This window comes from Toxotes jaculatrix, chromosome 6, assembly GCF_017976425.1.
Source record: "Toxotes jaculatrix isolate fToxJac2 chromosome 6, fToxJac2.pri, whole genome shotgun sequence".
Taxonomy (NCBI): Eukaryota; Metazoa; Chordata; class Actinopteri; family Toxotidae; genus Toxotes; species Toxotes jaculatrix.
This window is the reverse complement of record NC_054399.1, coordinates 28,377,015-28,389,696: the sequence shown is the minus strand read 5'-3', so window position 1 is coordinate 28,389,696 and position 12,682 is coordinate 28,377,015. Positions and strand designations below refer to the sequence as shown.

The following is a 12,682-nucleotide window of genomic DNA, read 5'->3' as shown; positions in this document are numbered from 1 at the left end:
GAGTGTTTCCAGTAGAAGGATGGTGTATTTAGGATTTAGTCAAAGTGAACTACAGTGTGTTTGTTCATGGTAATAAAGGTGCATGTCACACTGTGACCGTGTAGCTCATTGATGTGTTTTAATAGTTGTTAGTTTTACCAGTTCCTTATTGGTTTTGGTCTTTTTATGGGATTTCTTGAGAGTAGGACTAACATAGAATATTGCTAACCTTTAAATAGCTTAGGGAAATTATGGAAAGCTGAGTTGTTATGAGTTGATTAAGCTTAATGATCATAGAGCCCAGTGGAAGACATGGAGGTGAGGCTGTAAGCTGTATTTAGGGAAGTCAGCAGCAGGGGGCGACGTAGGCCTCTGGTCTCTGCCTCACAGCTGCATTCCTAATGCTGTTTTCACTGGGTCAGCGCTGCAATGTGAATACCAACGAGACAGAGCCCTGCTTGTTAAAAAGAACTGCAGGATGAGGAGGAGAGCGAAATAAAGACTGTGTGTGTGAATCCTACTCATCCCCTCCTGCAACTGTTTTGACAGTAAAGTGTAATGTATGCATAGTGGCTGATTACATGGATTACACACTTGTGGTCATGATTAATCATATTGAGTTTGAGGCTGTATCTGTTTGTGACCAGGAGGACATGATTCAGTGCACAGACCCAGACTCACTACAGGTCAGCACCAAGGATATGGACAGCACCCTGAGCAAAGCCTCCAGGGCCATTAAGAAGACCTCTAAAAAGGTAAATCCAGACGAATCCATGTCTCATGATTAACCCTCCCAACTGCACCTCTTCCAGGGGTTGGTCATTATACCATATATATATATATATAGAAGAGCAGCCAAGTATTGTTCAGATTAGCGGTGTCCCCTAAATATTGACAATTCAAATCATCAGAGGAGAATCCCTCAAGCGCTCTCATATTCTGTCAGTTGAATCACTGTATTTCATAAATTATTAAATTGAAATAAAAACATATTTTTTCTTGTTTTATATATTGTATAGCTGGGTCATTTTCTCACAGAGAAATGCAGAATGATAGCTGTAAACTTTTAATTAAATTAAATCAGGTCTCAAAATTATTTAACTACAAAACTAACTGAAGGAAATGGGGAGGGGTGATTAAAATGGAGGGCAGCGTGATGGAAAAACAGCACGACTTGTTTTTTCGATTGGTTCGCTGCTGCGATGTTTTCAACTCCGGCACTGAAAACAGCAAAGCCTGCTAACCTAGTATGAAACCAGATGTTGTTACAGCTGCCTCTGCAGCAGTCCAGTATGACTGACTCTTCAGCTGACAGAGCTGCCATGCAGAGGAGACTCATCAAAAACATCAGTAATAATCTTTATGAATACATAAAACCTATTAAGTCAATAAGAGCATGAACCACAAGCACATAAGAAGTAAAGGAAAACCACAGTGCTCACTCTGTGTAGACTCTGAATGTCCTTATTTGGGTACATTCCTAATTCAGACTGACAGAACTTCATAAATTGTGGTCCAGATCATTAGGTTTCTAAATATGAAAACAATTTCATGCTGAATCACACGGAAATGTCAATGAAATTATTCACAAAACGTCTAGTGTAGACTTTTGTCTTTGATGGGATTGTGCAGTCATAAAGTAATGTGCTGGGATTGAAATCTGCCTTAGAGTATTTTTTTTTTTTTTTTTTTTTTTTTAGCTTCTCTTTCCAGCTTATCCACAGAGGGCAGGTAAAGGATTTGAATATTTAACTGAATATAAGCGTGATGCTTGCTGCCTGAAAGAATCTTTGGAACAAGCAGATAAAGATATGACGCTATCAAACAGCCAGTGTTTATCTGACTTTACAGCTCCTTAAGGAAATATTTAAGGGAACAACAACTGAGTGCAGTGACGTATAAGAAGTTAAAGAAGGCCTTTGGGGCATGATTCCCTGCCAATCATGCTACCAGTTTGACTTATTGGTGATGTTACAAAGTTATCTGCTTATTCTGATCCACAGTTTGGTGACTTTAAAAAAACAGCCACATGTGGGTGGGGGGCAGCAGCTGTTGTCTTCAAAGAAAACTGAGAACCTAAACTTCGACATTCAGTAAAGGAGCAAACTTGCTTCCCTGAGTATAAAATTCTGTAAAGTGCAAATTAGGCTGGTAAACACATTTACCAACCGTGAAACTGTGGACCAGGATTTACTTCATTTAGCAAATGCCAAATGACTGACTAAAACATGACACATCAATATGTTTGAGGCCTACATTTGCAAAACAGTTGAGGAAGAATAATGAAAAACCTGCACCACTTATAAGGGTGCATATTTAAATAATATAAATACTGTCCCATACAGCTACACATGGACTGTCAGCAGCAGATGAGTGAGTGATTTAATTATCACTTTGTGCACAGACGGGAAAGAAAGTGAAAGTCTGCTCACTAATTCATCTCCACTCTTTGTGTTGACAAGACAGCAGCCTGATATCTCCAGACAGCTGTTAGCTAGTGTTCACTGTGGCAGGGACAGACCGAATAAAGTAAGAGTCCACACACTGTACACTCCACTTCCGTGGCTTCACATCTCGAAACTGGAGATATTATCTCTTCAACGAACACCAACCAAGACTTCAGATCAGTGCATAGGGTCATTCTTTTAGATTTGAGCTGTAGATTCGCTAAATAAATAACCATCCCGAGCCACAACAGTCCTGTAAACTACAGGGTAACTACGTTACTTTTTAATTTAAAATAATCTCTTATGTTCATACTCACAACATGTCATAACTTGTTCTAATCATGTAATGCCTGGTACAGATGATGGTTTGCTGCCAAAACGAGCTGTAAGTGATGTGTTATTTTACTGTGTAAAGTAAAAGATGTGTCATTGGCCTCAGCAGTGATGGATACAAAGAGACTGCAAAACAAAACAGAAACATGTGAGTTCCTGACATTCCCTGGGTATATGTGTGCTAGGTGACGAGGGCGTTCTCCTTCACAAAGACCCCAAAGCGTGCGATCCAGAGGGCGTTCATGGCCAACAGTACTCCAGATGAGAAAACCCAGAGGCTGAGTTGTGAAAACCGTATCGGCAGCAGCTCCACACTGGCTGTAAGTCTATTTGCTTAAAGAAATCGTCATTTGTTAATGGCAAGACAACATGAGCTCAAATGAAATAGCCGCACTAAGTTAAAGTGTCTTATTTCTTTTATCTGTTTGTCTTGATTAGCACCTAACTAATACACAAATGTAGGTATTTTGCTGTGACATTTAATATTAGATTTCTCATTCACACTTTGTAGAAAAGGACATGATGACATGACTCATTCTTTTTGGTTTAAAACCAGTGTGTGTTTTGGTTTATAACAACATACATACCATCTTCAATAATTGATTGCCAGTATTTCCATATGTGTTTCCACAGTGTGTCTATGTTGTTTCCTTTATTTCAACAGCATAACACAATACTGTGGGACTATTGGCTGTCTCTCTGTCCATCTATCTGTCCATCTGTTCCTAATCCCCTTACTATTCTCTCAATCTCTTTGTCCTTTTGCTGAGAAACAGTCAGCTGACTTCTCCATCAGTCCACGACGGAACAGCTTTCAGCTGGTGTCAGTTGCTTTGATCTAACTTGATTTAAAAAGCAAGAAAAAAGCTTGTGTGGTTAAATGTGCTGGGACTTTTTCTGCTCTTTTGTAGGACTGTTTTATTATAGAAATTCCATTTTCTTCTTTTCTCACACTTTTTCTGTTGTGGCTAATATTTGAATGGTTTATTTCATAATACTGTATTTTCATGTGATAAGTGGGAGTGAAGAAGGAGAGAAGGAGGAAATGCTAAAAGAAGAAATCAAACTCCAACATCATTCCATTATATTCATTATATTGACACACTTTTGAGAAATCACTCAGTTAATTTATTTCCTTGCTGCCAGTGGCTCCAGAATGTAAAAGCAGTGTGTCAGCAGTATTGGAAAAACTAATTTAAGAATAAATATTAAACATTTTATTTCACATATTTTATCATAAACATTTTGTCCATATCAGTTAAGATTAGGGAGTGATGGGGCCTTATACAGAGGGGTGTTTCTGTTATTTAGCTTCCCCTCAGTGATAAAAATGGGGTGGACAAAATAATAGAAACACCTGTTTTTAATATGCCACACGATTCAACAGCACCGCAAACTGCAGCCTCCATAATGACCATGAAGTTGAATCAACAGAACAGTTTCAACACAGACTGAACATTATAACCGAGGGTAGGATTTATTGCAGGTTTACCTAATGAACTGCCTACTGAGTGTATATCTAAGAAGACTTTACTGGCTACTTCATGATAAAGGATAAAATGTGGAAAATGGACTAGAATGGAATAGAATAATAGAACTGAAAATACAAAAGTAATTGATTTAAAAATCAATCACCACATCATCGATTGGTGTGTAGGACTCAGAAAGCATACACAGCTGGTGAAACTGGCTAATGAATGTTTGATTCCATCTCTCGCTTTACTTTCATTTCCGCTTTTAAACCTCCTCACTTCTCTCATACTAGTTTATATTAAGGGAAATAGCATATGCATTCCTCTTTTTCCTCTCAGGACAGGGACCAGAATGACATGCAGCAAAGGTTCTTAATGAAAGATTCAACAAATCCCTTATTAAATTTTTCATTAACACACTGCGTGTAGTTAGGCTCTTGCCCCTCTCTCTGATACTACAGGCATTAGCAAAGAAAAAAACGAACACAAATTGGAAGGACGTACACAGAGTGGAAAACGCCTGCTTGGGGGAAGGGTTTAGTAAAGTAGTAGCACTTGCTAACTGAAACAAGACACTTGCTAATTTGATTATCAGAGCTTTCTTTTAAACCTGTCTTTAACATTATAACAGTGTAGACTGTTATTTGACAGTCAACCCTGACATTTCTGTCTCACTATGCGACCCTTTCCTCCAGATGAAGATGATGATAAAGTGTTTGTGTTTTATTTTACCTTCTGAGGATTTCCTCTCTCCTTGTGTTTCAGCATGTCTTTTCTCTCTGGCTCATCTTGTTTTTCTTCATGATATGTAAAATCCCTGCTATGTGTCTGCCCTCTATTATATACTCTAGATGTCTCGCTCTGCCTCTACGTTCAGTTTGAGTGATTCGACCAAGAGCAGTGCTGCGGTGCAGCGCTCAAACTCTCTCGACCACCCTCCTGTCAGAGCCAGGGTCCCTGTCTGTATCCGTACCCCTTGCAGCCCAGGCCAAAACCCTGCCCGTAGCCCTGGTCCCAGCACCGCCCCCAAGTTCATTCAAAACCCCTGCCCCAACCACTGCCCTAGCACCCAAGAACCCAAGTCCATCCTTCATGCTCCATTACTGACCCAACCAGCACAACCTCATTCAAGCCTCCCCATTTCCCAGCCGTCTACCCTTTCTACCCACTATACCTCCACCTCCGTTCCAGCTGCCCGACACTCTGCTCAGCTCAGCTCCAGAAAGTCCCAGCCAAAATCTACCCAACATGTGTCTAGACATCTACCCTCAGTAGGCATCCAGCTAGGGTCTCTGGCTCCTCAGCCTGTTAATGTCAAAGGCAGGACCTTTTCTGAGTCATGCAGGGATCCCCAAGTCCCCTTGGACCCACACAAGGCTGTCCTGACCAGTCATCGCAGGGAGACTCTGCTCTAAACCTTCACTAAACTCAATCCTGGAGCTTCATGTGAGCAAACATTATTGTTGTCTAGTCTCAACCACGGGTACAGCAGTACCATTTTGATTTAAATTTAACCTTCCTTCCTGCTCCTAACATCCATACACCACTGGTGCATTTCTTGTCCCAAATCAACTCCTTAGAAGCTGAGACTCTGCGACAGTGATAGATCAGATTAATAAAGGTCTGCTCAGCAGCTGAACTTTAAACTCCAATGATTAGATACAAGGGGAGTTAGACACACTGCAGTGCTGGGGGTGTCATACTTCTCCCCACTTGAGATTGGCAGAAGTGTAAAGGGCAGAGATTTTAAGGGTTGATTTGGAATAGCTCTTTTCCTGTGAATCACCCGGGTTGCTAACTGGTGGTGGATGTGGATATTCACAAGGTGGCTGCTATTAATAGTGGGCTGTATGCAAAAGGGTGTGATAGAGCTGGGACATAAAAGAGTTTTGTCCATGTGGAAGCCTGCTTTTCCTCAGGGGAAAAGGCTCATTTACAGCATGCCGTCGCATATAGAATATTTTATTTTCCTCACAGTAGTGAGTACGGGCTGATCCATGAACATTATTATTAAGTGTTGTTTTGACTATTAATTATTCAAATTATTCTAAAGTGTTAAAAGATTTAACTTAGCTTTTAGAGATCTTTGTTTCAATCTAAGCAGTCCTTTTAGAAAGAACTTGAATGAATAATGTTAAGTGCCAGTTGTAGTAAAAATCCAAATGTCAAGGCATGCCTTTAAGGATGGTTACTCTTTGTGTGTTTTGGCTCGTTTACACAAAAACAGCTCACTAGAATGAAAATGTTAGTGTATTTGTGGGAATCAGGCTGGCTTCTCATCAGAGCTCCAATGTCACCTGTCACCATTTTAACCACTTGTGACGGTTGTGTTGCACCTCAGCCATTTAACCACCACCCAGTCATATGAACACTGCTCTACCAGCCTTAAAGGTATTCATTCATAAGAAATTGGGTTTGATGTAATAGAATAGGGGGGAATAAAAAAAAGAGTAAACAATAACTGTAATATACTCCTTTGTCACTTGGAAAGAAAAGACTCCCTTCAAAAAAATTTTAATTGGCTATACTCCATGTTTCGTGCCTCCTGTTTTCAGTCCAAATTCTTCTGTAAAGCGCATTGTACTGTAGGACCACCATTACTATTGCACAGTTAAGTAGAGAGAAGTGTTTTCATTGGCTTCATGTCGTCGTGCAGCATACATCCGTGAGTGACCGATGCTGCTAATCAGTGAGCGACAAATGTGAGCTCCACTCAGCTTCTCTGTGCTAGAATCAAAAACATAACTGGTGGTACTGTGGTAATGATGCCACATGGGCCGTACCTTCCTTCTCACATGGCATTTCCACACTGCTTTCCTCCTGTAGTCTCCCAGGTTTGATGTACACTGGCTGCACATCACTGGAAGCAGGGACAGTTTGTTGAGGCGAGTGTTTTCATGCACAAAACGAGCGTTCATTAGCTGTGAGTTTAGTTAATGGAAAGTGTGTGATGAGGGTCAGATGTGTTTACATTGTAACCAGTGCTGACCCTGACCCTGGCTTTCCTCTTCAGTGAAAACAGCCTGTTAATCCCTTGATTCATTCAACCCCTCTCATTCTGTTTGTGAGGCCCTCCAGCAACACTTACTAACATGTAATCAAGGCCAACATTCACTAGTTACTGTTCATCTGCTGAGGGAAGGCGAAAAACTGTGTCTCTGTCCATAGGCTCATAGAGAGCACTCAAGGTGTGTGTGTGTGTGTGTGTGTGTGTGTGTGTAACAGCCAGGTGGAAAGCTACTGAAGTGTGATGGTGTTGGCAAAGGTTGCTTGTCTCGATTAGTTCATTGCCAAGGTTTGGCTTGAAAGGCAGGGAGGCGCTGGTAACAGTGTTTGTCTTTGTGCGCTCAGTAATTAAAAGGAGGCTGAAGCACATAAACCAGCCTTGTTCTTCACATGCCTTCATAACACATTTACACATACACACTCCATACACAACCTTGTTGCACAGGGCTTCTACAAGTGCACACCGAATGGGTTGGTAGTTGGGATGCTGGTACTGAGTTGAATGGCTGAGTGAACAGTTACTAAACATATATTCACATTTGCACCTGTGCTTTCTTCTTCCCTCTTTTCCAAATAGTAAAACCTTGTCCTCCTGCTAACTGCTTGGGTGTAATTCAAGGTTGTTTAAAGGATATTTTAGTTTATTACAAGCTATTTTTATCTCCTTTTGGTTTGTTTTGGCTTTCAGTTTTGATTACCAAAAAAATCTCTGAGATCTGGAAACATGGCAGTGTTGTTACAACAAATCTGGTGGGACAGCAAACAGGAGCAGTCACAGTCAGACAGGTTTAGCCAGATTATTGGGAGATAAAAGCAAAGGTAAGCACATCTAAAATAATAGCAGCGGATTGCTAAGTACACATCATCAGTGCATAATGTTAATGTGTATAATGTTATGAATTTAAAGTTTACGTTGTTTAAATGCAATATGTTATATGTGAGTTCACATTTATTCAGATTGTATATTTAGTATAACACCTACACTTGTCAAAGCAGGAAGTGGATCTGTAAACTGGGGTGGATATTTACAGGGGAGAGTTTTACACTTCACCTGTGTTTAACTAAATGTAGAAGATCGTTAACGTGATCATCGGACTGCTCATGTTTCCATCCAAATCAGACTTGTGGTGATTACTACTTGTAGTAATGTAGTGTATGTCACAGCAGCTCTGGATCTTCAGAACTGAACTTGACTGGATTTTATCTGGCCAAAAACATAAATGAGAACCACGTTTTAATAAACTGTTATGATCCTTTAACAACACAACTGCGTATTAACATTTTATCTCACTTCTCCTTCAGTTTCCCTCCTCTTATTCTGTCCTGTCTTTTCTGTTTACAGGCGCACCATTCCCCCTCCATGGTCAATCTGCCGACCATGTTTGAGAGGAAGTACCACACATTCAGCCGTTCCACCACCCACCTCATCTGAGATGCACCTGCCATGGTCAGCCCATCTTTTCACCTCCTTTGCCTTGACTGCTGCTAAGTGCAAGGTCTGACCGCACAGTCCTATGTGTACAAAGTTAAAGTTGCGTATGACAAAGTAGTATTTGTCCATACAGAAGCTCTGACAAACACACCCAGAAGAAACTACATGTAGCCACGTTTGGAACAATGCACTGAAGCAAGGGACATGAATCTGATATGTGGCAGTATCAGAATAGTGCAGCTCGTGCTCAGAGTGCTGCCTAACTGGAACTTCAGCCACGTAGGGTTGAAACAGTAACCGACTTTTCATCAGCCTGAAGCCTATCATGTGATGCATTCAGCTAAAACTGGTCTGTGTTACTGAGAACTCACAAGGTAAAGATCAAACCGTTCCTGATCTGACAGGAGGGCGGATTGGTGCGCCTTTCCAAACATACATACACAATGCTTGCACTTAGACTGAGCTAACTGAAACGGTACTACACCAGGGGCTACAGGTGTGTGGCTAACACTGGTTCTGGGGAGGTTTGCCTTAAAAATGAAGGAATTACTGCTTTTTGTCTGCATTCGTTAATAGATTATTTCAATCATCAATCATTTTTAGCTGATATACTTTACCAGACACACATTGTTATTTACGTGTGTACATACGTCGTCTGTTCAGATTCCCGATTTGTCGCCATTGTTCAGTCGAATGTTAAACACTAACTATAGACCAAGTGAACAGCATGTCTCATCTTGTGGATTAAATGGAGACTTCATGCTGTCCTCAGATGCCCTGGACGCTCGTTTTATTTCGCTGTGCTGTGGTAAAGTAAATTAACGTTTAACTGTAGATGTTGAGGTATTTCTGTGAAGGTGACAGATAACACGGGCAGGTTGTTAACCTCTGTGTGCTGGGTGCACTACTTAAAACTGACTTCTCTTCCTCTTTACTGTGTCATGGTTTTCTTTAATTAATTTACTTTGTGAGAGACCTTAATATTAACTTACATTTAATGTTGTTTTATTGTAATGGGGGTAGACTTGATTTCACCTTATATAACAATACTAATTAACCCACCTTCCTAAAGTAAACTTGTGATAGCTTCCAGCTTTTATAAAGCTTCTATTTTAACATTTAAGAGATTCGGTTGAGAAGAATAAAAGTGTTTCCTGTGCGCCCGTCCATGTTTTAAAAGAGGTTTTTACAGTGTGTCCACTTTGTGTCTGTGTGTCTGTGTCTGTGTTGGAGAAGGGATGCTGCACCACTGTACATATTTATTCCTGACGAATACATTTTATACCCGTTTTCTTTTTTCTTTTGTTATTTATGTTTTTTTCCCCACTTCTGTAACTGTCCTTTAGCTAATGCTGTTTTCATTGAGCTTTCATCTCTGTATTAAATGCACTTGAAGATTTAAGCCTTTTTTTTTTTTTTTTTGACTCTTTGTCTTTCATCAAATCTAAAAAAAAATATATATATATATACTCACTCTGTTCATTTGTGGGGGGAGCTGACTAAACGTGCCAAGTCATTTGTGTAAAAATAAATTCTTTCATTTCCTCTTTTCGTCCTGGAGTTAGGTTTTCTGTTGTGTTTGTGTGTATGTGTGTGCAAAGTCAAACACAACCAAAGGCCAAAAGGTGCACTGTGATATAAGGAAATGGAAATTCTGCCACAGTGAGCTTTATTTTCAGTCTTACAAATAATCGATCATTAACAAATTAAACTGCGTCACTTGGGCCTGAAATGTCTGATTTAGCTAAGTATTCTTGGAGCGTCCACGTTTTGTAATTTGCATCTTGCTTTGAAAGGAGATTGTGAATGATCCTCAGTGCTCATGTGAGTTTCCCTTCCTTCATAAATCAGAGCTGCTGTTTCAGATTCACCTTTGAACCAACAGACTCACGTGGGACTTTGAAGAACGTAAAACCCAGTTGAGAAAAATTGACAAATGAGAGAAAGTGGGTAACCAGCTGTTATTTGGTTTAAGGCAAACTTTTGACTGGGATAAGTTTTGCCTGTATAATGTCGTAACAATGAGAGCAGACTGCAGCACAAAGGTACCAGAGCGAATCTCTTTATAATGTGATCTTTTATTGATCACTGCAGAGTAAAGTCTTTAGCTTGCCCTCTTCGGGGGGGGGGGGGGGGGGGGGGTCAGAGTGATTCACAGAGCAGAGAAGTTTCTCACCATGGAAGCTTGTACTGAGAACTGGTGCAGCTAACAAAAGTAATTGTACCAGTTATCAGTATATCAGATATTACTATTAATTCTCAGTAGCAGACATGAAGAATATGGATGAGCTGACGTAGTTGTGCAGGAGCAATGGTCCAAAATTCCTTCTGAATACTGTGCAGGTCTGATCTGCGTCTAATGGAAGAACTTGTTTTAGGTTATTGCTGCAAAAACAGGTTCCATCAAGTTGTGTTTTTGACCAGTTCATTTAAAAAACTGGTTGCTGATGTAAATCAGTTGCCTAGCATTCAGATTTGGTGACACTGAACTCACTGTCATGTTCATGAAACCAGTTTGAGACATTAGCTTTGTGACATGAAGCATTATCCTGCTGGAAGTAGCCATTAGAAGATGGTGAACTGTGGCCATGAAGGGATGAACATGGTCAGCAACAATACTCAAACAGACTCTGACATTCAGACCATGACTGATTGGTATTAAGGCTCTCAGGTTGGGTCCATGGATTCATGCTGTTGACTCCAAATTCTTCAACTGTTCAGTGTTGGTGAGTCTGTGTCCACTGCAGCCTCAGGTCTCTGTTCTTGGCTGACAGGACTGGAACCTGACATGGTCTCTGCTGTTGTCGTCCATCCTCCTCATGGTTGGACGTGTTGTTCATTCTGAGGAGCTTCTCTGTTCACCACAGTTGTACAGAGTGGTTGTCTGAGTTACAGGAGCCTTTCTGAGATCACATTTTGTTTCTCACAGTGATGTTTGGTGAACTGAAGCTGACCTGTATCTGCAGGATCTTATGCATTTCCCTGCTGCCTCATGATTGGATAACTGCATGATCATGCATGGATACGTGCTTGGAGAGTGAATGTATGTACAGTCATAATCTGAGCATATTAACTGTCAAGTAAGTTGAAGTAAATTGCCTGGATTATTGTTAAGTAAATGTACTTAATTACTAAAGAATTAGGGGAATTAGGGGTAAATGAAATAGGGGAGAATAAAAAAAGTTGTTTTCTGAACTTTGACACAACTGAAAGGAGTCAAACGAGGTACAGCTGTAATTATAAAGGAGTTCAATTTCTGTACAGTGAGTTCATACACCTCCTGCACAGCCAGACCTCTGCTCTGTGTCCTCCTACCCTTAGCTTAACTATAATCACATTAGCCAACCCGGAGCCAGCTGACTTCCTCACATCGAGTCAAGGTGTGTTTTGAATGGTGAGCCTGTAATTAATTTGAGCCACATTAGTATTTGTGTCATGGCTTGGCTGGGAAGGGAAGCGCTCCTGTGTTGTCCTCTTCACTTGCAACCCCTTCAAAGCTTTATAAAATAATCTACGCCTCCTGGATGTAGCACAGGACGTGCCAGGCTGCCAGCTAGCACCTGGAGGTAGAGTGGCATGCGGGCCCGAGGCAAGGCGAGACTGGGGAATAGCCGCGCTGAAAAGGCACCTCTTCACGGAGGACACTCGCTCTTTTCATATTTGCCTTTGCCTTCACTTCAAAGTGCCTCTGACTGGCTGTTTAGGGGTGAAATGAAAAGGGAAATGCGCTAAAAGGAGAAGGTAGGGGGGCTGGAGCTGGAGCGGTATGGGTCTGCTGACTCCAAAGTACCATCATGAAGAAGGACAGTCCAAAAACATTCAACCTAAGTAAAGAGAAGCAGCATTATACAGCAGACTCTCACTAAATACTGTAATTGAGGAAGATGTCTTCATGCAGATACTCTGTGCATGAGAAAAATTCATTCCCCCTCCTCAAACGGATTACACAGAGGAGACACGACGAGAAAGAGAGGGCAGCCTGACATTGAAATCCCTCAGTGGGGAGTGAGGGT

At 41.0% G+C, this 12,682-nt stretch overlaps 1 protein-coding gene across 4 annotated transcripts in view; it reads left to right on the top strand.

Annotated features, from left to right (window-relative positions):
- ect2 (epithelial cell transforming 2) overlaps positions 1-10,171 on the top strand; it is a 40,184-nt gene extending 30,013 nt beyond the window's left edge. For 2 of the 4 annotated variants that reach the window (XM_041041213.1, XM_041041212.1), the window contains 4 exons: positions 627-734; positions 2,945-3,079; positions 5,083-5,677; positions 8,580-10,171. In XM_041041213.1, the coding sequence (XP_040897147.1) occupies positions 627-734; positions 2,945-3,079; positions 5,083-5,646 (807 nt within the window). In that variant the 3' untranslated portion in view covers positions 5,647-5,677; positions 8,580-10,171. The remainder of the gene's footprint in view (positions 1-626; positions 735-2,944; positions 3,080-5,082; positions 5,678-8,579) is intronic. The other 2 variants (XM_041041215.1, XM_041041214.1) reach the window with 1 other exon arrangement.
- The last annotated feature ends 2,511 nt before the right edge of the window (positions 10,172-12,682 follow it).